Raw genomic sequence first — 26,048 nt, forward strand, 5'->3', positions numbered from 1 at the left:
TGCCTCCCTGGATTCTCTATTCCCAGAGCCACCACCCTGCCGCCCCAGTCCCTTCCCCTCCAACTGACACCTGGCTTCCAGGCACCGTGCCCCAGCACCCCATCTTGGCTCTCCATTCCAATCCCTATCCCTGACATAATGCAATGCCCGGGCCCCTTGGGCTCCACCTCCCGCCATCACTATATCTGCACTCCCCAGCCTCCTTCCTAGCAAAGCAACAAAAACACTGAGGCCAGAAGTCAGCAGAGGGTGGGGAGCGGGGTAAGGCCTGGGTCAGATGCTTGGCCACACCCGCCATTCCCCGCCCTTGGAATCTTTCTAGATCTGTCCTCCACTTTCTCGCTTCCCTGTCCTTCTAGCCACACGGTTTCCCTTTCCTTCCTTCTGAGCCTGGACCTGACTCTGCACACTGGGCTCCCTAAAGTCCAGCTCCCCCGTGGCCTTGGCCTCAGCCTTCAGACTCCCACATGTCCTTCGGGCTTCTGTTCACTCTCCCCAGACTTGTCCTGGCCTCCCTGCGGGCATCTCTTCTAAGTGTCTCCATTCACTCACCCTCCCTCTGAGTCTGCCTTTCAGTCCCTTCTCTGCCCAGGAGCCCAGCGGCGCCACATCCCTGTCCCCTCGCCCAGAGCCCTCCTGAGCTACTGCTCCTTCACTCTCTGACTCACACCTTCCCATCTTCTTCTTCCTTTCTCTCTCCTTTTGCCCTCAGCTCTCTCCCATTTCCCGTTTTTCTTCCCCCTCTCAACTATTTCTTGATAAGGCTCTCCTTTTCTGCAGTAAAAATATTAAAGGGACACGGCACTATGCGAATTACCCTGCTCTTCTAATGCGGACTTTAATGAATTATCTGTCATTTGTTTTTAGTTTTCTGTTTTTTGATTAATGGTGAGTTGTGTTTTTTGTTGTTTTTTTATTTTTATTTTTTTTATTTAAAGCTTTTTTTTTAAAGATTTTTATTTATTTATTTGACAGAGATCACAAGTAGGCAGAGAGGCAGGCAGAGAGAGAGGAAGGGAAGCAGGCTCCCTGCCGAGTAGAGAGCCCGATGTGGGGCTCTATTCCAGGACTCTGGGATCATGACCTGAGCTGAAGGCAGAGGCTTTAACCCACTGAGCCACCCAGGCGCCCCTGTTGTTGTTGTTTGAAGGTGCTGTCCGGCTCCAGAATTTCATGCTTCTCGTCCCCGCACTATACCCAGCTCATCCCCAAGCTCGCAGCTGCCCCCCCCCCAGGCCGGCTCACCGTCTCCGCCCCTGCCTGCACACCGCAGCTGCCTCCACAACCACATTCCTGCTTGCTTCCCTGCTTGTCCTAACACCCATTCTCCGGAAGCGAACATTGGTTTGTTTGTTTCAAACTTAGGTCTTGTCATTTTCCGTTTAAAATCCTTAAAATCTGGGGCGCCTGGGTGGCTCAGGGTCCTGGGATCAAGCCCCGCATTGGCTCTCTGCCAGCGGGGGGCCTGCTTCCCCCCCCCCCCGCCTGTCGCTCCCCCTGCTTGTGCTCTCTCACTCTCTCTGTGTCTCCGATAAATAAAATCTCTGTGCCTCTGCCACCCTGGCCTTCTCTCTGCTCCTGACGTGTATGACTTCCCTTCCCACCAAGTACCCTTCACACACTCTGTTCCCTGTGTCTGGATGCTGTCCTGCGTGCACTTCCACGAGCCTCCCTCTACCTGGCTAACTGACCGGTCGCCTGGTGGCAGTGGCAGTGGTGATCAGCTCAAATATCACCTCTGCGGGGAAGCCTGGCCTGACCACCCCGCCCCACACGGAGTCACAGCACCCGCTGAATGCTCTCCCTTGCTGCTATTTAAGCTTTAACTTGCAAAATTCTTATCACAGTTCCAAACTATTTACTCTGCGTGATTATTTATTCAATGTCAGGCTCCCGCTGTAGATGTGTCTGGGTTTATCGCCAATAAATATTTGATGAGTGCATGAAAAAACTACATATGAACCGTATATTCAACCACTCGTTCAACAGATATTTCCTGCGTGCCTGTGCAATGACCCAGGCCCCACGCTCAGCTCTGGACACAGTGGTAACAGGACAAATGAGAGCACTGCACTTAGATTCTAGAGGGAGGGGGCACCTGGGGGGCTCAGTGGGTCAAGCCTCTGCCTTCAACTCTGGTCATGATCCCGGGGTCCTGGGATGGAGCCCTGCATCAGGCTCTCTGCTCAGCGGGGAGTCTGCTTCCTCCTCTCTCTCTCTCTGCCTGCCTCTCTGCCTACTTGTGATCTCTCTCTGTGTGTGTCAAATAAATAAATAAAATCTTAAAAATTAAAAAAAAAGGGGGTTCTAGAGAGAGGAAGCAGACCCAAATGGTGCCTGTTGAAAAGGCAATAAAATGGGGCGATGGGATGAACCACCTCTGACGGTTGGGGCCAGATAATCCCTTTTGTAGGTGACTGTCACAGGCATCATAGGACAGGAATATCGATGAGATGCCGGTAGAATCCTCTTCTGAGCGCACACTGACCATCCAAAATGTCTCCAGACGCCGCCAAATGTCTGGTGAGGGGAGGGGCAAAATGGGTCCCAGTTAAGAGCTACTGATTTCAAGTGTGACCAGTCAACATCACTGTGATGTTTGCTCTAGTAGCCTGCAAGTCAACGGCTCGGTACAAGGAGCAAGAGGACGGCTGCTTGGACTTAACCAGGGTTGGTTAAAATCTCCTGTACTCCATTCCAGATTTCGCCTTATTTCTTCATTTTATTTATTTCATTTTGAGAGAAAGAGAGCACGTGATGGTGGTGCTGAGTATGGAGCCCAACACAGGGTTTGATCTCATGACCCTGAGATTATGAACTGAGCCAAAATCAAGAGTCAGACACCTAACTGACTGAATCATCCAGGTGCCCCCATTCCAGAGTTTAAAGGGTCGACCATCTGGGGCACCTGGGTGGCTCTGGGTTAAAGCCTCTGCCTTCAGCTCAGGTCATGATCTCAGGGTCCTGGGAGAGAGCCCTGCATCCGGCTCTCTGCTCGGCGGGGAGCCTGCTTCCTCCTCTCTCTGCCTGCCTCTCTGCCCACTTGTGATCTCTGTCTGTCAAATAAATAAATAAAATCTTCTTAAAAAATTTTTTTTTGAAAAGGGTCGACCATCCTAAGTGTTAGGAGGGTATGGAGAAACTAAGCTCTCATACATTGCTGATGGGATGTCAAATGCTACGACCACCTGGGAAAACAGCTGCGAGCCAAGTTACAGACCCAGCTGTAATATAGTCCAGCTGTTCCATTCCTAGGTATTTTCCAAGAGAATTGAAAGCCCAGCGTCCAAAGATTTGTGCATGAATGCTCCCAGCAGTGTTACTCATAATAGCCCAGGACTGGAAGTAATCCAAGGGCCCTCAGAAGGTGAAGGGATAATCAAACTGATCGCCATTGATAATCAATTCAATAATTTTCAACAATAAAAAGGAATGAACTCTTGATACACACAACGTAGATGATTGCTGTAAAGCGAAAGAAGACAGACAAAAAGAGCCCACGTGGGGGCTCCTGGGTGGCTCAGTGGGTTGAGCATCCGACTCTTGGTTCCGGCTTTGGTCATGATCTCAGGGTTGCGGGATTGAGTCCCACGTTGGGCTCTACCCTTGGCAGGGAGTTGGCTTGGGTTTCTCTCTTTTCCTCTGCCCTGCCCCCACTTGGACTCACAGGTGCTCGCTCTCTCTCTCTCTCTCTCTCTAAAATAAATCAAGAAATCTTAAAAAAAAAAAAAAGAGTACATTCTATATGTTTCCTTTTGCATAAAATTCCAGAAAATGGAAAGTGCTCTAGGACGACAGACGGCACTGGTTGCCTAGGGTGGGTGGAAGGGCAGTAGGAGGGTTACAAAGAGGTAGAAGGAAACTTTGAGGGATGGTGGATGTGTCCATTCTCCTGATGATGGGGACGGTTTCGTGGGTGTATACATCTGTCAAAACTTCCCAAATAGGACCTTTGAAATATGCCCAGTTTATTGTTTCTCGATTATACCTCAGTAAAGCTGTTGAAAAAAGCAAAAAATTAAAAATTCAGTTCAATCTCCTCTGAGCCCTGTGTCAGTGTTAATATCATTCACCTTCTCCTTTTACCAAAGAGGCAAAGAAGGCACAGAGGGTTTGGGTAACTCTCCCAAGGGTATGGTGTTGGTAAGCGTCAGAGCTGGGCTCAGGCTCAGGCAGTGTAAGCCCAGAGTCCGTACCCTTCACCATTGCTGGGAGTCCGGAATGACAGGACACAGTATCACACTGCTGCTGGACGTGGAGACAGGGACAGTTATTCTTCAGAGCAAGCTGGGAGTAGGGACTCAAATTGGGTTTTAACATGCCCTAGGACTCAGAAATCCCACTGTGGGCATAGTTAGGGATAAGTAATAGACGTTCACAGAGGCAGAGACTATCTCCCGAACGAGTCCTCCGAGGGGCCCATAACGCAGCTCGTTGGAAATGTGCACCAGTGCATTCTGCATCGCCGCGGGGACTGTGGGTGACGGGGGTCCTCACCCAGTGGGACTGTGAGCAAGTAAAATGTGGTGTGAGTGACACTGTGGGGTACTGTGCAATGAACCTGATCATGACAAAGCATGAATGAGGTTAAAACACAGTGCTTACTGACAATAAGTAGGACCAGAATGAAACATGACACTATTGGGGCGCCTGGGGGCTCAGTGGGTGAAGCATCTGCCTTCTGCTCCGGTCATGATCTCAGGACCTGGGATCCAGTCCCGAGTTAGGCTCCCAAGCCTACTTCTCCCTTTCCCTCTGCCCCTCCCTCTGCTAGTGCTTTCTCTCTGTCACATAAATAAATAAAATCTTATTAAAAAAATAAAAATAAGATATAGATTAACAAACACAATGCACAACAGACGGTGTCATTGACTCAATCCTCTGCACCCGAGTCCCCGATCTATAGACAAGATGCAGAGAAGGCACAGAGAGGGGCCCCGGCATTGCCAGAGCTCAGGAAGCAAGGTTGCCTTCCAGAAACTGGAGGCAGAGTGGGCCTGTGGAGTAGGAGCTGGAGGCAGTGTATCTGCGGGGGTCCCTGGGCTTTCTCAGGCCCCCCCAGCCAATCTCTTACCTATCATGGGCTGAACACAGCCAGAAGGCAATGATCACAGGAGCTTGGAAAACAAGCCTGCGGGGATTAACGACCCGTGGTAGAAGGCAGAGCAGAGGAAGGGCTACAACCGGTTCTATCGAATGGGTCACGATCACTCAGCAAGGTCCACATACACCCTTAGATCTCCCACGCAAGGTCCCTTCCTCCCCTCACCCCCTCATGTCATGTGCCTCTCCTTCCTTTTCCATCTTCTTCTTATTATTATTTCTTTAAGGTTTTATTTATTTATTTGACACAGAGGGAGAGGCATGGAGAGAGGGAATCCAAGCAGGGGGAAGTGGGAGAGGGAGAAGCAGGCTCCCTGCTGAGCAGGGACCCCCCCTCCCCCGCCCCGACGTGGGGCTCAATCCCAGGACCCTAGAATCTTGACCAGAACCGAAGGCAGATGCTAAACTGACTGAGCCACCCAGGTGCCGCCCTTTTCCATCTTCTATCAGCAACCTTGTTCCCACTTCCAGGTGGGTTATCCTACTCCCTTCCAGGTCTCCTGATTTCTCTCGTCTCCTCTCCCACTTCCCCATCCCTCTCTCCAGGCTCTTCGAACTATCTTCTCTACCTAGTTCTGACTTGGTTTCTTTGAGTGCGCTTTCCCCAGGGGCTTAAAGCCCTAGAAGCATCACTGAGGAGCCCATCAGAAACAAAACATCTGAATGAGCGCAGGCATGCTCATGGAGAGAACCCAACGGTGAACTTTACCAGCTACACTGACTTTTCATCTGCCCTCCTCCCCTCACCCCTTCACTCCTGCCTGTGCCTCCTGTACCCCCTCCTTGCTCCGAGGCACCTTGCTTGGCTTTTCCTTTCTCCCTGCCCTTCCCCCACCCTTTGTAGGAGTCCAGCAGTTGGTTCTTCCTTTATTTTTAGATTGGTCCTTCCCTGCCTCAGTCCATGGCTTCTGCTCCTTTGGGACTCCACTATGCTCAGCTCTTAGCTCTTCATCAACACCCTCTTAGTGAGACAGGTATAGCCATTCAGCCAATAGTTCCCTCCTTGGTGACTGTTCCCCAAGCTGCATTCTTGGCCGGAAGGACCAGACCGTCATGCATTCACTCAACAGGTGATGAGTGCCCGCCACCAGGCTGGGCGCTAGGCACACAGAGCTGGGGACACAAGGTGACGTTCTCTCAAGGTTGAAGTACAGCGAAGAAATGATGCCAGTCGGCTACATCGGGGACACAGGGCTTTCTTTGTTTCCCGCAGAAGCCAGCAAAGGTTTCGGAGAGAGGGTGAGCATTTTTTCTGAAGGGCACCCAGGGGAGAAACGGCAAGGTGTGCCCTGGTACAAGGAGTTAGGGATTGACTAGAACGTGAGGATAGAGTCTAGAAGGTGGGGCAGAAGTCTAGAAGGTGGGGCAGAAATGGGGCAAGAAAGGCAGGAGGTCTTTCCCGCTCTGAAAAGGGGTTTGAACTTGAGAGTGGGGACAATAAAGAACCGCTGGCTTTTGGGGAGGGAGTGATGAACTTGAGCTTTTTTTATATTGAGCTCTGTCCTCCGCATAAGGGAAAGTAAGGAGCGGGAGGTAACGGTGGTGGGAGGATGCCTCAGCAGTCCAGATGGAGAAGAGCAGACGCACGTGCATTTAGGAGGTCAACACACCCTCCCCCACCTCCACACCCTGTCCAGCTAGTTACCTGGACAGGGCGTGGGGGTGGGGGAGGGGTTGTGGCAGGGAGGAAGGGAACATGACCTCCAGGATGCTCACCCACTGGGAAGAGGAGGTCAGGAGGCAGGGAAGGTGGGGACATGCGGATCATGGGAGCTGCTCCGTGCTGGCCGCAGCTGAATCCCCGCATCCCGAGGTGCAGAACGGTGCCTGCGCTGCACGTAAGGAAGCCTTGGAGAGGTGGCCCGGCGACGGCCAGGGGCCCCCAGACGGCTCCGCCCGGACGCGCTGCGGATACTCGCTCTTCCTCCAGGTGGCACCACAGTCCCGCGCGTCCGAGGCCCGCGCGCCGCGCCGTGCGCCGCGCTCCAGTCCGCACGCGCCAGCTCTCAGGTCGCGCCCTCCTCGCGGGGGGTTCACACTCGGAGCGGCCTCCGGAGAGCGTGTCCAAGTAGTCCACGCGGCGGGCACATTCGCGGCAGCTCAGGGACTTCAGGCCGGTGTCGTGGTTGCTGTGACCAGCTGTCCCTCGAGCCGCCTCCGGGAGCCAGTGCGGGGAACCGGGGTAGGGTAAGGGCCGGACAGGCAGTGGCCAGAGCGCGGATGCGCGGAACGAGGACCGCCAAGCCCCGACACCCGACGCGCTGTGGACGGAACTTCCTGTGCCCCAGGGCCATCCCCACGTGGGAAGCACGTCTCGGACCCTTTAAGCCTCCGTCTCCCTGCCCTCCCCCGCCGGGGACCGGCCGGGACACCGGGGACCTGACATTTGGCGTCTCCCAACGCGGGAGCTAAAAATAGCCGCGGTGGGTTACTCCAGGCCATTGCTCCCCAGCCACCCCGCGCGCCCGCTCGCGCGCGGTCCCGGGCCGCCCGAGCTCTCTCCGGGGCCAAGCGTCCCCACCTCCCCGACCCCGCGGTCCCCACCCGCCGCGCCCACTTTACGGCGCTACCCCAGCCCCATGCCCGGCTGCTGGGCCGAGTCCCCACGCGAGGTGGGGAGTAGCCTCCTCCGTCCCGGGACCCTTTCCCCCCAAACTTCATGGCTGGAGGCCGGCAGGCACCAACCCCGCGCGTGTAGCCGGGCACGCTGGGGAGGCGGGGCCTCATCGGCCAACCCGCGCCGCCGGGCCAGACTCCGAGCTGCGGGCCTAGGGAGGGGCGTGGGCTTCTGGGCGGGCTCCTGGCCAATGGGTGATGCGAAGGGCGTGGCCCGTGGAGGCTTGCGGGGGCTCTTCGGGCCTCTCCCCCCAGCCCGGCTCCGCCAGATCCCCGGGAGCCCTGCCGCTCTCTGGGTCCGTGGCTCGCGGCGGTGGGTCCTGCCGGTCTCGCCCTCCGCACGCCGCTCCGGGACGCCCGTCGCCCCCGCGCCCTCTGCCCGCCGGGCCGGGGCCGCCGACCCCCAGTCGCCTCCCTGTTAACTGAAGCTGCTGCGCCCCAGGTTCCTGAGACAAGATGCCGTCGGGCTTCCAACAGATCGGCTCGGAAGTAGGGTTCAGCATGCGGCATGGGGCGGGACGGGGGCGCAGAACCCGCTTTTCTCGGGCTGGGGTCGCGGTTGGGGTCAGCTAGGGGGCGGTCCCAGCGCAGGCGCAGGGGGTGGGGGAAGTGGGGGCCTGGCTATTTATACCCGATCCGGACAACCCGTGACTGTGGGATTCCAGTACTTCCAAGAGGCTGAGTGGGTCTGGGGGGACTGTCCGGGGGCATGGGTCGCCCCGCGGTTTCCCGAGCCCAGGGTTCTCCCCCTTCTCCTGGGCGCGGCGGGGCCGCGGGGATTGGGGGACACCCTACCATAGATCCAGCCCGAGAAAGCAGATCCGGGCTGGTCTTGCCCTTCTGGAGCTGTCCGTGTGTCCCGGCTCGCGGGAAGTTTTTCGAGGAGCAGAGGCTCTCGTGGGCCCCCACCCCCACTCCTGGCCGTCCTCCAGGACGCTGAACTTTCCCTTGGCCACATGGCTGGTGGAGGGGCTGAGGGGAGTGTCAGCCCCCCCCTCCCCCAGCTCAGGTTTCCGCTTGGAGACAGTGTGTGCCGCCAGCAAGCGGCCACCGCCGCCACCGCCCCTCGCACCACCTTCCCGCCCCCATCCCCTGGGCGCGGCTCTCCCAGGCAGAAGCCGGGCACGGCCCCCCGCCCCCTGCGGCGGAGCCTAGAGGGGGAGGGGATCCCGGGGCGGAGACAGAGACGGCCACCCCAAGGGCCATATGCGGCAGGAATGACCGCTATGTCCTTTTTGGAATTGTCCTTCTTGGGGCGTGTTGGGGGCCTCCAGGAGCCCTCTGAGAGCACCCCCAGAGGGGACAGAAGAGGACAGAGGCCGGTGATAAGGCGCTTGTGGGTTTGTAAATCCTGTGCCATCAGGAATCCCCTTAGCATTTGATTTTGATTTTCTCGTTTTTAGGGACAGGTAGGCAGAGCAGGCAACATCACTCCTAGGGCCCCTGACCCAGAGGAAACCTTAGCTTCAGAGTGGGAAAGTGACTTGCACAAGGTCACACAAATCTGAACTCCAGTCTTAAGGCCCAAAGCCTGCCCCAAGGTCACCGAGAAACAGTAAGGCCAAGATCTTCAAACATTTCTCAGCTCGCTGGACTCAGACATCCCGTTTCTCCTTCATGCACCGTGACATGCCCGGTGACTGCTGCTGTTTACACTGAATTCCTCGTCCGATTCCTAATATGGCCCAGTTTCCCTCGGCCAACACGTTGGATGGAACCCAGCATCTTCAGGCTCCAACGGGGCCCAGGCCCCTAGGTGAAGGGAAGAAATCATGATTCTGTGTGACCCACCTCCTCTCTGCTTCTGCCCACCCAGGACGGGGAACCCCCCCAGCAGCGAGTCACTGGGACCCTGGTCCTTGCTGTCTTCTCTGCTGTGCTCGGTTCCCTGCAGTTCGGCTATAATATTGGGGTCATCAATGCCCCGCAGAAGGTGAGGGGCCTGCAGCGGGCAGAGTGGGCTGTCCGAACAGGGGGGTGGGGGACAGCATGGGAGAGCCGAGGGGGAGGTCTCCGCAGGCCATCACCTCTCCGTTGTCTCCCCCCACACACACCAGGTGATTGAGCAGAGCTACAATGAGACGTGGCTGGGGAGGCAGGGGCCTGAGGGACCCAGCTCCATCCCTCCGAGCACCCTCACCACCCTCTGGGCTCTCTCTGTGGCCATCTTCTCCGTGGGCGGCATGATCTCCTCCTTCCTTATTGGCGTCATCTCTCAGTGGCTGGGAAGGTATGGGGCTGGTGGGCGAGGATTGGGGCAGGTAGGAAGGGGGCCTCCGCCTGGCACTCCAACTCTCGGCCCCACTCCTTGCCTGTCAGGAAGAGGGCGATGCTGGTCAACAACATCCTGGCAGTGCTGGGGGGCACCCTCATGGGCCTGGCTAAAGCTGCGGCCTCATACGAGATGCTCATTCTGGGACGTTTCCTCATTGGCGCCTACTCAGGTACCCGCCGCGCCCTGCACCGTGCCCAGCGCCCTGCTCTCCTCCACTGGCTCTGAGCTTGGGGGTGGGAGCGGCCAGGTGCCCTCACCCCTGTCTTCTTCCCTGTGCCCAGGGCTCACATCCGGGCTGGTGCCCATGTACGTAGGAGAGATCGCCCCCACTCACCTGCGCGGTGCCTTGGGGACGCTGAACCAGCTGGCTATCGTCATTGGCATTCTGATTGCCCAGGTGACCGGGCCTGGCCTTGCTGGGTGGCTGGAGGTCTGGGGTTGAGTGGGGGCTCTGGGCTGAACGGCCTGCCCCCTTTCCTTCCCACGCGCGCTCCCCCAGGTGCTGGGCTTGGAGTCCATGCTGGGCACCGCCGCCCTCTGGCCCCTGCTCCTGGGCATCACGGTGCTGCCTGCCCTCCTGCAGCTGGTCCTCCTGCCCTTCTGCCCGGAAAGCCCACGATACCTTTACATCATCCGGAACCTGGAGGGGTCCGCCAGGAAGAGTGAGCTTCCCTCCACTGCCCCCACCTTTCTAGCACCTGTCCTGCGGGAGGCGGGGCTCCCCCGCCCCATCCACTCATGCCCGACCCTCGTCACCTGTAGGTCTGAAGCGCCTGACCGGCTGGGCCGATGTGTCGGGCGCACTGGCTGAGCTGAAGGAGGAAAAGCGGAAGCTGGAGCGGGAGCGCCCACTGTCCCTGCTCCAGCTGCTGGCCAGCCGCACCCACCGGCAGCCCCTGGTCATCGCGGTGGTTTTGCAGCTGAGCCAGCAGCTGTCTGGCATCAATGCCGTAGGTGGTGGGCAGCCTCAGGTGGGGCGGGGGTGGGGGCGCAGCCTGGGAGAAGGGGAGCCCACAGCCCTCCCCCACCCCGGAGATCCAGTGATCCAGCTTAGGGCCATCCCAGCATGGCATGGCTTAGAGGGAGCGAGGGACGCACTGCCAGCCCTCTTCCTTCTCCTCTCTCGCAGGTCTTCTATTATTCAACCAGCATCTTTGAGTCGGCGGGGGTGGGGCAGCCGGCCTACGCCACCATAGGGGCCGGGGTGGTCAACACGGTCTTCACCTTGGTCTCGGTAATGGACAGTGCCGCCTCCCTGTTGGCTTCGCGTCCCCCAGATGCCCCAGCCTTCCTCCCCCCCCGGGTCCCGCCCCCACTTCTTGTGCTCCAGAGACCCCCCACCAAGCCCTGATGCTCCCTGCAGGTATTCCTGGTGGAGCGGGCTGGGCGCCGGACCCTGCACCTTCTGGGCCTGGCAGGAATGTGTGGCTGCGCCATCCTGATGACTTTTGCGCTGCTTCTGCTGGTGAGGCTGGGGGCAACCGGGGCGGGGGTGGGGTGGAGGTTGGGGGCCTCGGTCCAGCCCCTGGGAATGGCCCTGGGAGGCTCTCCGCTCAGCCAGGGCCAGTCCTCAACACCTCCCTGTGATCCCCGGGGCAACCGGGTGCTCCCAAGACACGCAGGCTGCCCTGCTGCCTGCTCTGGGAGGAAGCTCCAGTGCAAGGCTGGAGGCTGGGACGGAGAGCCCCTGTCCAGTCCCAGGAACTGTCACTCCCCAGGGGCTGCTGCAGAACCAGGAGAGGATGGACCACTTTGACCGAGAGGGCGTCCGCATCCCCTGCGTAGGGCAGCAGTGCGACACCCGGCTGGGTGTGGACGCTTGGCAGGGCTCAGAGGCCTGTGCCCACCTGGGGTGGCGGGCTCATCCATCAGCGGCCTGGAGGGGTGGACCTCAGGTCTCCGCGCAGCCTGAATTCCTTTCCCTCCCCGCCTGCCCCAGGAGCGTGTTCCTGCCATGAGCTTCGTCTCCATCGTGGCCATCTTTGGCTTTGTGGCATTCTTTGAGATCGGCCCCGGCCCCATCCCCTGGTTCATTGTGGCTGAACTGTTCAGCCAGGGCCCCCGGCCAGCGGCCATGGCTGTGGCCGGCTTCTCCAACTGGACGTGCAACTTCATCATTGGCATGGGTTTCCAGTATGTGGCGGTAGGTGCCCTAAACCTCGTCCCTATGTCCAGCTCCTTAGGTCAGAGGGGGGCACGTCACAACTAGCCCGCTTGCTTTCCCCCCTCCTGGCTGGGAATTACTCGTGTGGACCACGTGGTCCCTGAGAAGCACCCACAGTCCCAGGAAAGAAGGGAACTGAGGGGCATGGGCTAACAGCGAGGGGTCTTCAAAACCAAGTGCAGCCCAACTTAGAGTAAAGCCATTGGCTTCGGGCTCCTACTGCCGGTGGACAGGAATCCACTCCCCTAAGCGCTACTGTGCTCCGGGCGGGAAACGGGGACAGGTGTTAGGAGGCGGGGGACGGAGATCCTTTCCTTCACTCATTCCCGGTTTCCCTGGGCCTGCAAGGGAGCCACCTGTGTGTCCATCATGCCCCCACCGGCGGGGGCCCTGGGCGCTCCCGAGAGCGCACCCGCCCTCCCCTCCACCAACCCCTTTCTCCACCTATCCCAGGAGGCTATGGGGCCCTACGTCTTCCTTCTCTTCGCCGTCCTCCTGCTTGGCTTCTTCATCTTCACCTTCTTAAAAGTGCCTGAAACCCGAGGCCGGACGTTTGACCAGATCTCCGCCACCTTCCGCCGGACGCCATCCCTCTTAGAGCAGGAGGTGAAACCCAGCACAGAGCTCGAGTACTTGGGGCCCGATGAGAACGACTGAGGGGCTGTGCTCTCGCCCCTCCGGGACCCCTCCTCTCCTGTGCAGCCCTGCGGCCCGCTCTCCCTCCTTGCTCCCAGGGCGACACCTCTGCAACCTGGTAGAAGTGGAAAACTGGCGGGGACCGTGGTCTGAGCACCCCCTCGTTCCCCTCGCGTGACTCTTGGATTATTTATGTCGTGGTTAGGCTGTGGCCATCAGGGTGGGCCATTCTCTGGGCTTCCCCCCTCCTCCGTAACCCACCCCACCCCCACCTGGCCACCCTTCCAGAATATTCTTGTCCTTTGCTAGAGAAGGGGGTTGTGGGGAGGAGAGCCCCCGGGTTGGACGGAAGCAGGAGCAGGACTGGAGCAGAGAAGGTAGCTTTCTGCTACCTCAGACTCCTCCTCCTCGTGGGCACCTTCTCTGAATTCCTGCCTCATAGACTCTGGGTGAAGGGGGTCCCGCCTTGACCCCTCCCAGACGAGGAAGCACCCTCCCAAGCTCATCTCTCCTGGCAGGCTCGGCTCTCTCGCTCAACCTTCCAGGGCAAGAGGGCCATGTGCCCATGTGTGGTGAGAGGGACTGCCCCCCGCTCCCTTCTCCTTGGCCTTCAAGGATGTTCTCCCCGCAAGCTTCTGACCAACTAAGGGCAAGAGAAGTTTGAAAGGCTGCCTGTAAACATGGGTGGGAGGAGCCCTCAGATATTTTTGTATATGTTTGCAGAAGGGGTAGAAAGAAGAAACCAAAGGTCTGTTGTACTAAATGTATATATATACATACATACATATATATATATATACATACATATATATATATATATATATATATCTGTCCATAAAGTCACTGATTGCAACGTGCGTCCTGTCGTGGAGGCACCCGGCATGGGCTGGACAGGGACTGCAGCTCCCTGGTCCCCCTCTGCATCCTGTTGTCCCTCTCCACCCTGCCTTAGCTCGAGGCCCAAGAATTCTGTGGCTGTGCTCACTCTGCCCCCACTTCTGCTTCTAGTCATTGCCTTTTTTTTTTTTTTTCCCCCTTAAAGTAAGCTCTACACCCAACACGGGGCCTGAACGCACGACCCCAAGATCAAGAGTGGCCCGTGCTACTGATTGAGCCAGCCGGGCGCCCCTGGTCATTGCTTTTACGAACAGTAAATGCTCAGTAAGTTGCAGTCCGGGTGGCAGCCGCTGCCTTTGGCACTTTCCAGAACATTCCTGCAGGGGAGAGGTCAGCCCCAGGGTAGGGACAGGACAAGTGAATCTCCCGGCATGGGGGAAGGCACCCTCAGACCTGCACCAGGGAGGAGGGCTCGTGCCCACCTGGCCAGCTCCCCACCCTCTGCCGCCCCCATTGGCAGGGAGGTACCGTCGAGTCCACAGAAAAGAGGCAGACACCAAGACCACGGGGAAAGCCTGGTTTTGTTTTTACTGGAGGCTCGGGTGGCACATGACAGTTCATTAAATGGCTTCAGAGGTAGGGGCTAGAGGAGAGACCAAAAATAAACTGGGGTGGGAGAGAAAAGCAACCAGGAGGAGGCAGGAGGTGGCTGGTTCCTTCACAGCCTGATTTAGGGGAGGGACGTGGTGCCTCTTAACAGTAGGATGGCTCCCTTCCTTCAGCCCTTGGTAGGGACAGAGAAAAAGCAAAAGGCTGTTGCTTCGGCCCTCCTGAGTCTCAAGGAAAAGGGGAAAGCTGGTGTTTTGATGTCATGGATTCTGGGAAAGGGGCAGGGGGTGCTGGGTGGGGTACAGGACGGTTGGAAAAACTGGCAGATAACCTGCATGAGAGAGAGACAGCGACAAGTCGTGACCGGGGACCCCTCCTCAGGCCCAGCGTCCCATCTCCGGGCCTGCCCCCTGGGTGCAGCCGCTCACCAGATGGTAGCTCTGGGGGTCCTTCGTGTTGGAGTCACTCCAGTATGGTAGGTGGGGGGTCCCCACTGTTGATGGGGGCTGAGGTCTGGAGAGAACAGGCTGGTCATTTGAGACCCTCTTACTCTTAAGAGCCCCCAACTTGAACCTTCTTCCACGTTTTTTTTTCCCATTCCTCCCACAAGCAGGGGGGCTGGGGCTCCAAGCAGAGTGAGAGGGGGGTCTGGGGGGACACCTGCCTGAAGGTGTCCAGCAGCAGCAGTCTGGGCTCCCTGGTGTGTGTGTGGGGTTTTGCAGGGGCAGAGAAGGGAAGGGAATTGGCTGGGGCTGTTTCTCTTACCCCCTTTGCCCCCCACCAAGCAGCCCAAGTCCTCACCTCCGGGGCTGTAGGCTGCCTGGGTCCGGGGGGCTGCTGCCGCCGCCGCTGGAAATAGGGGCGGTTTCGTGGGCGCTGGGGCTCAGGCCGGGAACCATCAGTGGGGCCTTGGTTGGGCTTGGTCTCGCCATCCCCACCTTCTGTGGTAGGCTGCTGGGGTGGCCTGGGGCGGAAAGGCCTGGGGAGACAAGTGGGAGACCCTGGAGCAGGCAGACAGAGCCGGTGGGTTCCGTCTCCCTCCCTCCCAGGGCTCCCCCAGAGGAGGGGAACCAGCCGGCTTCCCCCACACACACCCCGGGCCCCTAAGCAGCCATCTCTCAGCTGCCCTGGCCCCTTGCGGCCAGGCTCAGGCTCCTCTTAGCCTCACTCGCCACCGCCCACACCTACCAATGCCGGACGGCAAGGGGAAGACAGCCGGGGAAAGGGAGTCTTACCTTCGGTACCGAGGCCGGAATCTGGGAGGGGGCACACGATCATCTCCCTGCTGGTCCCCCTCCAATGGGGCCGTCTCTTTGGGCTCTACCCCGTCGGTGCCCTAGGAGCACGCAAAGGCCGGGGGAGTGGGGGAGGGGTGACAGCATCCAGGGCCCCCAGCATCTGGACCATTCCCTGGAGACCCAGAGGTCTGTGTCCACCCCTCCCCCGGGTGCGGCAGCAGCCTCCACACGCCCGGGACCCCCACCTCTATAGGCTGCTGCTGGCTGGGGGGCCGAGGGCCTCGCACAAAGCGCCGTCGGTAGAAGAAGGGAGGTGGGCGCCGCCGCCTGGGCCTCTGCCCCGAGTCCTCAACTCGCTCGCCTTCGCTGCCCGGTTCCGCCCCACCGGAAGGAGCCTCTGCCACCATGGGTGGGGGGGCGGCCGGGCGAGGCCGGGGGATGAACCTGCGGAACCTGCGCCGATTGGGGGCATAGCGGCTGCCCTTCACGGGCACGCCCCCGGGCCCAGTCACGTTGGCAGCTTCAGCACCCTGGGGAGAGGCGGGGAGCACCGCAGAGCTCGCCCCAGCTGCGCACCCAATGCCCCCAAACCCACTTCCCCTCCTCCCAGGTAAATCCCGCCCTCCATCTGCCCTGCAGCACTCCCCGGCTGCGGTCTCCTGCCCTCCTCCAATGGCCCGGGTCTGCCTGTGGACGCTTCAAGGAAGGGCCCCTCTCTAACTCGCCCTTCCCAGGTAGCTGCTATTGGACCCTGTGGGCTGGGGTTGGGGAGGAAGAGGCTGGGCAGGCTCCAGACTCCTGTAGAATCCACTAGAAGTGCTTGGTGCATGACAAAGAAGCCTGGAAGTCATGAAGGGCTCTAGGACGCCTGGCGAAGGCCCCAGCCATCCTGGGGACAGCACTGTCCCACTCCACTCCACAGCCTGGGCTAACTGGCCCGAGGAAGGGGGCCCTCGGGAGGGTCGCCCCAGCCTCGCCCCAGCCCGAACCTTCTCTCCCTCCACGACATCGAACTCCACGGTCTCCCCGTCTCCAACGCTGCGTAGGAACTTCCTGGGGTTGTTCCTTTTAATGGCCGTCTGGCAGAGGAAAGGCCATGAGAAAGGTGAGGGCAGCAGGCCCGGAGTCTCCCTCACCCCTGCTGGGTCCGCCACCCCATTTCCTTCTGTTCACCATCCATCACGGGTGCAGCTGGGCCGGAGGGCGGAGCGCGGAGGCAGGCCAAGTTCAGTGGGGGAGAAGCCGCAAACCAGAGGCAAACCAGAAGCCTCCCAGCGCCCGTGCCCTCAGCACTGTCCCTGGGACACGCTCCCCCCTCCCTTCAGCCCTCAGGGATTTCCCAAAGGGAGGCCAGAAGCAGGAACTCAAAGCATAACCAGAGGCAGACACCGTCCTAAGTTGCAGAGCGGGCAAAGTGCCCTGTGCTTCTTACCCGAGAGCTCCCGCCCCCAGAGAGGTGGTTCTCAAGCTGTGGCCGCAAGCATCACCTGGAGAACCTTTCAGACGGGCGGCAGCCCCTCCCCCAAAACTTGACTGCTGCAGCAGCCCTGGGTTGGGCGAGGGTTCCCAGGGCCCGTGATGCTGCTGCCTTGGGGACCACACTTTGAGAACCACCTCAAGTAGCTCCAGCCTGTGTCCTTTCCCTCAGAACACGGCCTAGGGTTCATTCTTGAATAACAAGTCCCAACGTGGGGAGTGAGCATGCCACGGCCGGGGGGCAACAAGCGCATTTCTCACGCAGACCGCGTGACACATGTGGAGCCAATGGCTGTTAATACAGGCACCTGAGGCGAGGGGGAGGAGGGGACCACTTCCTGGCAGGCATGCTGTTTCAAGGGGAAAGCAGGCAGATGATGGCAAAGGCCTTCCGGGAGGGGGTGCGTTCTTCCCCACTCCCCGCCCCCCAGCTCTTACCTGGTGAACAAAGACATCCTCCTTGGTGTCATTCCTGCAGAACGGGAGGGGTTGTTGGGAAGGGCCTTGGGGAGGCCTCCCCAGGTGGCCAGACCCCAAAGGAGCAGGCCCATCCTCGCCCACCACCCTGGGCTCCCTGAGAGGGGGGAGGGTAGACGGGCCCAGAGAGTGATAAGAGCCAGGAGCTGGTATGAAGGGAAGGACAGCAAAAACCTCAGTGAAAACCCTGAACTTCCTAAGGGTGGAGGGGGAGGCAAAGTCACCTTGAAGACGCTGGGCCAGCTCTTTACCTGCGGAGGACTCACTTCTCTGCCCCAGGGGCACCTTAGAACCTGGCAGTGCCGAGCAACTACCTCTGGCCAACACCCCCGCCCCAGCCCCTATCACAGCTGGAAAATTCCTCTCCAGGTCTTCCCTTCTACAGTCTAGAAGGAGGGAGAAAGTGTGGACGGGGGTGGGGGTCGAGGTGCAGAACGAGTCTGACAAAAGGACAGTGTTCCCAGGGGCTGCTCTAAACATCCCCGATACTTTATTCTCGCCCTCAGCCCAGGGGTGAACCCCAGATCAGCCACCGCCACCCCAACATACCGAGGGACCAAGGGTGGGAAAGAAGAGTGTTTTTGACCATTCTCGATCACGACTTGCCTAATACCCCAGCTTATCCTAGCACCCCATGGTGGGGCAGAGGGGAATGGAGAGATTTTTCTCCAGAACTTCCCAGGAGCCCTCGGTTTCCAGAATTAGAGAAGGATCCTTCCCTAGATCAAATGTGCTGGCTTTAAGGCACTTGGATCTGCACAAAGGTCAGCCTGCTAAGAGGGAACTAGGGCCTCCTGGGAGGGCTGGGCTGGGCAGGGTGCCCGGGCTGAGGAAGGGCCCACTGGGGGAGACCTGGCTCGGCTCAGAATCTGCCACTGTAGCCCCTCCCCCAGAACGGGAGGGTTGGAGATGCCCAAACGAAGGAAAGCAGTAGCCTGTACCGAGGCTGGCACCGAGGCTGGCTTCCTTCCCCCACCGGCCGCCCGCCGCGCCCCTCCCCAGCCTCAGCCCGGTCAGGGTCAAGTGGGGGGATGCAGATGAGCCAGCAGCCCTCTATGGCACATGAGTCAGGGGAGGGCTCCTCCAGCGCCCGAAACAGGAAATGAGTGAGAATTCCAGCCTGGAGCCCCGAGGCGAAGACAGCAGGTACATTCTGCCCCAAAGGCGAGGCAAACTAAACCGCAAGGTGAGCCAGACGCGAGCGAGCCTGCAGCACAGAGCCAGGTTTGCTAGGTTCCTAAATCATTAACTCTCCGCTGCCCTTGGAGGTGCGCAGGCGCCTTCATCTCACCCACGTCTGCACGGCGGCTAAAGACTTTCAATCAGCGTCAGCTGGACAGGGCAACATGCGCCTCAGCAGCCGGGAGAGGAGTCAGGAGGGTGTCCAGTCCCACTGGCTAGTTCAGAAAAACGCCCCTTTCTCCCCCTTCCCGCGTTTCTCAGATACCTGTTGATGAATCCGTAGCCATTCCGGACGTTGAACCATTTCACAGTGCCCAGGACTTGGATTGCTGGCAGGCAGAGATGCAGCGGGACAGGAGGGAAGAGACGAGCTGGGCTCAGTTTGGAGATTCTGCAAATCCTGCCTCCCCTTTACCGATTACGGGTAACTTCAAGCCACCGGTTTCTCCCAGGAGCTCCAAGGCTTGCTTTCTGATCCCACATCCACGAAATGGACGTGCCCACACAGCGGGACCCGGGCTCCCAAGACCTTTCCAACTCTAAGTCAGGCTCCTCGTGGGCTACAAATCCACACCCCGCACCCAGAACCAGGTACCTGCAGGGCCCACCAAGTCGGGCACTCCCAGTAAAAGGGCTCCCAGAACACCTGCTTCCCTGGCTGAGATTCGGCTAGGACTAGGCCCAGGGTCCCGCCAAGGGGCCCGGGCCATGCCCAAAGCCCCAGCGGGACCCGCCCACCACGCCCCCACCAGAGGGGAAGGCACAGCGGGATTTGGCGCCAGCGGAACTCACTCAGCTCAGCTGCCCCCAGCCCAGCGAGTCCTTGGAGCCGCGGGGCCAGGCCGGCCTTCGGCTCTGGGGACCGCGTGGGCTCCGCAATGCCCCTCCCCCAGCCCGTCGACCCCGCAGAGCGGCTCTGGCACGCGCCCGCCCCTCACCCAGCACCGGCTTGTCCGCCTGACTCCTGGCCGGGGGCGCGGGGGTCCCCGACGCTGCCGTCGTCGGGTTGCCAGGGGTGCGGGGACCCGGCGCCGAGGGCGTCCCGGCGGCGGGGCCCGAGGCGGCTCCGACCCCGCCGCCGCCCGCCCCGCCTCCTGCTTTCTGTGGCTCCCCCGCGGGCACCGGTACCACCACCGCTACCACCCCTGCCGCCGTCGCGGGCACCGTCGCCGCGGGGGCCGCTGTCGCCACCGCTGCCGCCTCCGCCTCACTCATCCCGCCGGGTCCGGTACCGGCCCCCGCCGCCGCCTCCTCCTCCGCCGCCGCCACCGCCCCGGCCCCTCCCCCGGGCTCGCGAACCCGCCGCCCCGCTCGGTCCTCGCGCCCCGAGTCTCTCGTCCGCACGCCGGCAGCTGGCCCCGGGCCGAGGCCAATCGCAGCCCGCAGCCGCGGCGCGCGCAGTCCCCGCCTCCCGGCCACAGGCCAATCGGAGAGGAGCAGCGCCCCCCAGGCCCGCACCCTGGCCACGCCTCCCGGACTTCGCGCGGAGGCCGAGGCCCGGGCTCGCTGCCCCGTAAGTACACCTGGGCCCCACCCCGCACCCGTCACATGACCGCCGCCAGCCCAGCCGATTGGCCGTCTGCCCCTTTCCCCTCCCCCTCCGCCCCTCTCCACCGGCCGCGGGAAATCAAACGGGCTGGTCGCGCCCCAACGGCCACCTGGCTTCTGCGTGCAGGGCGGGGCGGGGGGCGCTGCTCCGGGGTTGCCCCTGACGACCCCGGTAGGGGGCTGGGGGCGGCACCGCTCCCCTCCGCCCTCGAGACAGCGGGTGCCCGCACTCCTCCCGTCCCCGGGGGACGCTCCGCACGCCCGGGGCCGGTGCCCGCCCGCGCCATGGAGCGACGATTTTCCGCTCGCAGTCGCGCTCAGTCTTGCTGTCGAGGTAGAAGCCGCAGAGCAGACCGCGGCGCTCCGTTTCCGTGCGGCTCTCACCCCGGCCACTGCTGTGCGACCTCGCCCGAGGGAGCCGGTTCCCGCAAGCCGCCCCCGGGCACCCGCAGGCTCCCCGCCGATTCGGGGTCCCGCGCGTCGCGGCCGCCAAACCAGCTCCCGGGCCGCTCCGTCCGCCTTCTTCCTTTCCCTGCGGCCTCGAGGCCTTCGCGCGGGATCCTCCACCTGCGCGCGTCGGGGACCTTCGGCGCGACCTCACGGGCACACCCTCATGGTTCCCCGGGCGCGCCTGTCTCGGCCCCGGTCCGGCCAGCTGGCCGTGAACCGTATGGCTCAAGAACTCGGCGTGCTGGACGCCAGCGGCGCCGCTCGCTGCTTCTTGAAAGCTGCGCGGTCCCCGCCCCGCGTGTGGAAAGACGGGGTTCCCCGCGCGACGCCCGCCCGGGTTTCAAGGGGGCCCTGGCGCTCGCCGCCAGCTGCAGTGTCGCTCCCGGCCGGGTCCGGCTCCAGAAGTCGCTCCCTCCGGGGCCGCCCCACCTTGCGACCTGGGCTCCGCGTATTTTTAGCCGGGACGCTGCGTCCGGGCCGGCCTCGTGCGGGCAGACGCCTCGGGCCCCACGTGCGCGTCCCCTGTCCCCGGGTCCGCGCTCTAGCCGCCGCCAATCCCGGTGCCGGCGCGCCCTCTGCCGGTCGCTCCCGGAGGCGCCGGCTTCCTCGCAGTCCCGGGCACCTGCTTCCCGGTCCGCCCCACCCTGCGGCCCTTCCCGAGGCGACGGTTCTCTCTCTCAACTCGGACAGAAAAGGGGGGAAAAGTGAGAATCACCAGGCAAGGCCAGGAAGGATGCAGAAATGACCGCCCTCCCTCGGGCTGTTTAGGACCGAGGTACCTGTGTTCAGCCCCTGCCTGGAAGAATGCAGAAGCAGGAGGGCCAGGGCTGGGGCAAGGGAAGCAAGAGACCGCACAGGGTGGCCCCGGGAGCAGAGGGAGCGCAGGGAAGGTGCCGCGGGAGTTCTGGTGTGGGCTGGTTCGCTGCACTATGAGACGAGGGGAAGCTCGGAGGAAGGGGGAGCCCTGCCTGCGGCAAGGTTAAGAAAGTGTTAGGGGTTCCCTGGGTGAGGGCAGTTAAGAACTCTTGCTCATAAACACTGATACTCTTTATCTCCGCAGACAGGAATTAGCAGATGCCACAGAGATAAGCAGTTAATTTCCCTGTTCTGTTGAAGGGTTTCCCCGTGCGATTTCTTCCGGTGATTTAAGTATGTTTACCAACCAGAGCTAGGAAGGACTCCAGACATTATAGCCCAAAGCCTTCCTCCTCTGCCACTCTCTCTCTGTTCACTTCTGTCCACCTCAAGTTCAACGTCTTGCCTTGTCTTGTTCACTGTTATCAAAATGAAAGCAACTCCCCCCACCCCCACCCCCATCTCCTTAGCTGTCCTCCCCCTTCGCAGCCCCATCAAAGAAACACCAGGTGAAGCAGTCTTCATGGCCTCTGCTTCCTTGTATTTCCTTCCCTCCCTACCAAATCTGGTTTCTCCCTGCCCTCCCCGAGATGTCTTCAGCAACGGTCCCCAAGCCCGTCCTAATCGGTTTTGGCGGCCACCTGTCACCTCTGCAGCCTGCGTGTCCATCCCTGAGCCCCTCCCGCCTCCCAGCAGACCCAGCCGGCTCTCTCCAGCAAGTTGCCCCCAGGATCCCGAAACCCAAAGAGCCCACGTATAAGCCCCTTTTTTCCTCCCCCTCCACCCGCTGCTCCTTGCTGACATGACCACGTACCCACAAACAGTCATTCTGCAGTGTCCACCTCTCACCTGGAGAAGTTTCCTTCAGCCGCCCCGGTGTAGCACGGTGGAGGTGAAGATGCTGGTATCAAACCGAGACACTGAATGAATGATCGAGAAGCTGGTGCTGGCTGTGCCCCTCGTCCCAGATGCTCCCGGCCACTCCCTGCCCCAACACACACAACTTCTGGCTGCCCACACCTCCTCTCACTTTTCTCAGCTGCTCCAGACCTACAACCTCAAGTGCCTCTGCTCCCAGTCCCCTCTTCCACGCTCAGCAAGCACTGCCAGATCCTTGACCTTTCCTCTGCCTCTGACTTTGCTTACCTCCTTCTCCTGGAAACCTCCTCGTCTTGTTCTGTTCGTAATATGAGTTAATATTGATTCAGTATTTCCTATGCACTACACCCCGAGCTAAGGATTTTAGATACCCTCAATCGTTAATTCTTTATGACAACCTTGGGAAGGGAGTGCCATCCTTATCCCCATTCTCCAGATAAGGAAACTGAGGCTTAGTGGGGTTAAGCAACCAGCCCAAGACCACACAGCCGCAGAACAAGCCAGTGGGGCTTCAAAGGCAGGGCATAACTTCCGAGTCACCAGCTTCCTTCCACTGTGCTGTGACCATACTTTTCCCTCCTTTCTAGTTCTTTCCATATGTCACACTTTTCCTTCCAAACCAAATTTCTTGAAAACCTGTCTGCATTACCCGGGCTCTGCTTCTTCCCTTGACCTGGCATCCAGGAAAAACATTGACACCTTCCATCCCACCTAGTTCAACAAACACCTTTTTGCCCTTGTTTCTCTACCTCGGTCTATGGGACAGGTGCACCTGGAGACCGTTTCATTCTCAGATTTCTCAACGGGCTCACCAGCCTTCCTAAAGGTCAGAGCCCGCAGTTCTTCTCTTGTTCTGATGCTATGACCTTTCTTTTGTGTCCCCTTAGGAACCTACGTTGCAGTCTTAATCCCCACACCTGTGAATTGCGACCATGTTTGGAAATAGGGTCGGCAGGCGTAATCAAGTTCAGGGGGTGTCACTAGGGTGGCCCCTCACCCAGCTTGACTGGAAACTGCCATGTAGAGGCAGCCGCGGAGGGAGGGTGCACCATGAGGACGGGCCGACGCCCCGATGCCACAAGCTGCAAGGAGCACCTGGGGCCATCAGCAGCTGGAAGACGGAAGTGGCTTCTTTGGAGAGAGGACAGCCTTGCCGACATCTGGATTTCAGACTTCCCTCCTACAGAACCGTAAGCACAAATTTATGTCTCTCTTTTTTTTTTTAATTTAAGATTTTATTTACTTGACACAGAGAGAGAGAGAGAGAGAGCATAAGCAGGGGAGAGTGGCAGGCAGAGGGAGAAGCAGGTTCCCCGCAGAGCAGGGAGCCCGATGTGGGACTCGATCCCAGGACCCTGGGATCATGACCTGAGCGGAAGGCAGTCACTTAACCAACTGAGCCACCCAGGTGCCCAGAAATTTCTCTTTTTAAACACCAAGCTTGTGGTTCTTCAATACGGCAGCCCCAGGGAACCCAGAGCCAGCTCAAACCCAGATGACTGCCCAGTCTGTGCCTCCAGCCTGGGCCACCTGAGCTCCAGACCTGGGATGGCCAGCTGCCAGCCGCAAATCCCCAGGGTCCCCTGTCCTGATAAAGGGCTCCACTATATCCAGACCCAGAGATATGAGTCCCACCGTCCCCACTCAGTCCACACCACCAGCAGCTCCTGCCGACTTGCCCTCCCCTCTTGGGACTGCCCCTTTCCGGTCCATTTTGCAAGAGGTACCCCAGGATTTCGCCCACCAAGTAGCCTACCAGACACCCTGTCCTACCGTCCTGCTTGATTTCTTCTGTAGTAATCACCCATACCTGCTATTTCCCTATTCATATTTTCTTGGGTTTTTTTGTTGTTGCTTTTTAGAAAAGATTTTATTTTATTTATTTGACAAAAAGAGAGACAGCTAGAGAGGGAACACAAGTAGGGGAAGTGGGAGAGGGAGAAGCAGGCTTCCCACAGAGCAGGGAGCCTGACGCAGGGCTCGATCCCAGAACCCTGGCATCATGACATGAGCTGAAGGGAGACACCTAATGACTGAGCCCCCGGGCTCCCCTATTTTCTTGTTTATGATGTACGAGCTTGAAATCTTATCTGTCTCAGTGCCGAAAACTGTACCCAAGCTCTAGCAGGGGACCAGTGAAAGTTTGTAAATGAAGTAATGAAGACAGCCAGAAACATATTTCTGAAATGCAATTTTTTTCCCTCCCAATACTTAGGCACCTTCAAGGATTAATTTATTTATTTGAGAGAGAGAGAGCAAGTGAGCACGGGTGGGAGAGGCAGACGCAGAGGGAGAGGGAATCTCAAGTAGACTCTGTACCCAGCGCAGAGCCCGGCACGGGGCTCGATCTCATGACCCTGAGAACAGGATCTGGCTGAAACCCAGAGTCATACACCCCACGGACTGTGCCACCAGGCACCACGCCCAGCTCATTCCCTATGGCCTGTGGTCCATCCATTGGGCACATGACCCAGAGAGGCTCTTTTATTCAAGGCCTGCAAGGAGCCGGTCATGGGAATGGGGAGGTGGGCAGTTAGAGGCAGTGTCCGGCCTGGGGGTGTGCTGAGGACAGTGGAAGGTGTCCATGTGGCTGGCTCAGCCCACAAACCATCTGGCTTCAGCTCAGGTCTCAATCTCAGCATCTCAGGATGGAGCCCCGCATTGGGCTCCCTGCTCAGTGGGTGCCTGCTCCCCACTCTGCCTCCTCATCCCCTCCCTGCCGGCTCGTGCTCTGTCTCTCTCAAAGAAAGAAGTGACAGGTCCGATGCTCTATGGCCACACAGATGGACCCTACCAACACAGCACTTAGAGAAAAAGAATAGGAAACCGAAAGAGATGTCCTACAGTCTCGCTCACTTAGGAGACCCCGTCCCACAGACAACAAATCACTGCCTGCCCTGCGTGTCCGTCCTGAGTCCCTCCTGCCTCCCAGCACACCCAGCATTCCAAGCTCGTCAGAATCCATAAAGATGGAAAGATAAACAATAGCACAATTGCCTGTAGGAGGGAAGGGATAGAAATGGGGTGAGAGATCAACAAACAAGATGAACCAATTAAACAAATTTAGGATCGAATGAATGAAACACTCTGTTCTGCTTGAAATGTTTCTGTGACTTCCCAGGAAACACTGGTAGGTAAAAGTCAAAGACCCAAGACTGAATTAGCTCTAAAGACCTGAGATCCGGCCGGCCCTGTCTCTTGTCCTGGCTGCCAAGGCCCTGCCCATCCAGCCCCCAAGCACTCCCTCTCGACGGGTCTTCGGACCCCGGTCCAAATTGCCCGGTAGAGCAGCCACTAGCTACCTGTGGCTACTGAAGTTCAGTTAAAATGAAATACAAAACCCAGCCGTGGATAGCATTTGAGGTTCGAACACAGACATGGGACATTTCTGTCCTCATGGAGAGTTCTAGAAGATGCTGTTGCTGCACAACCATCTCTTGAAAGCTCAGCCTCCATCATGCCCCACCTGCCCTCCAGGTGCAGGGAATCCCTCTTTGAATTAGTTTCCCTGATATTTGCTGGAACCTTCCTCTGGCCACGGAGGGACGAAGACGAGGGCACCTGGAGCCGTGATGACGACCGCAGTCCCTGTTGGCACCTCTGCAAGTCTTCTAAGAATATTCCAGGGGCGCCTGGGGGGCTCAATCAGTGAAGTGTCTGCCTTCAGTTCAGGTCGTGATCTCAGGGTCCCGGGGTCGAGCCC

The 26,048-nt window shown here is 59.4% G+C and overlaps 2 protein-coding genes across 2 annotated transcripts; one reads left to right on the forward strand and one right to left on the reverse strand.

Moving 5' to 3' along the window:
• Positions 1 to 8,029: 8,029 nt before the first annotated feature.
• SLC2A4 (solute carrier family 2 member 4) lies at positions 8,030 to 13,548 on the forward strand. Its single transcript, XM_044248955.1, has 11 exons — positions 8,030 to 8,208; positions 9,536 to 9,652; positions 9,777 to 9,949; positions 10,039 to 10,163; positions 10,276 to 10,391; positions 10,494 to 10,656; positions 10,757 to 10,944; positions 11,124 to 11,228; positions 11,358 to 11,459; positions 11,934 to 12,137; positions 12,612 to 13,548. Exons 1-11 carry the CDS (start codon positions 8,176 to 8,178, stop codon positions 12,813 to 12,815), a joined length of 1,530 nt encoding a protein of 509 aa, XP_044104890.1. The 5' UTR covers positions 8,030 to 8,175; the 3' UTR covers positions 12,816 to 13,548.
• A 653-nt stretch (positions 13,549 to 14,201) lies between these two features.
• On the reverse strand, positions 14,202 to 19,828 carry YBX2 (Y-box binding protein 2). Its single transcript, XM_044248957.1, has 9 exons — positions 19,552 to 19,828; positions 18,879 to 18,942; positions 17,393 to 17,426; positions 16,468 to 16,557; positions 15,724 to 16,008; positions 15,476 to 15,576; positions 15,042 to 15,219; positions 14,669 to 14,753; positions 14,202 to 14,571 (listed from the first exon to the last, which is right to left on the reverse strand). The coding sequence occupies exons 1-8, from the start codon at positions 19,826 to 19,828 to the stop codon at positions 14,703 to 14,705; spliced, it is 1,080 nt and encodes a 359-aa protein (XP_044104892.1). The 3' UTR covers positions 14,202 to 14,571; positions 14,669 to 14,702.
• Between the last annotated feature and the right edge of the window lie 6,220 nt (positions 19,829 to 26,048).

This window comes from Neovison vison, chromosome 5 (genome assembly GCF_020171115.1).
Source record: "Neovison vison isolate M4711 chromosome 5, ASM_NN_V1, whole genome shotgun sequence".
NCBI classification, from domain to species: Eukaryota; Metazoa; Chordata; class Mammalia; order Carnivora; family Mustelidae; genus Neogale; species Neogale vison.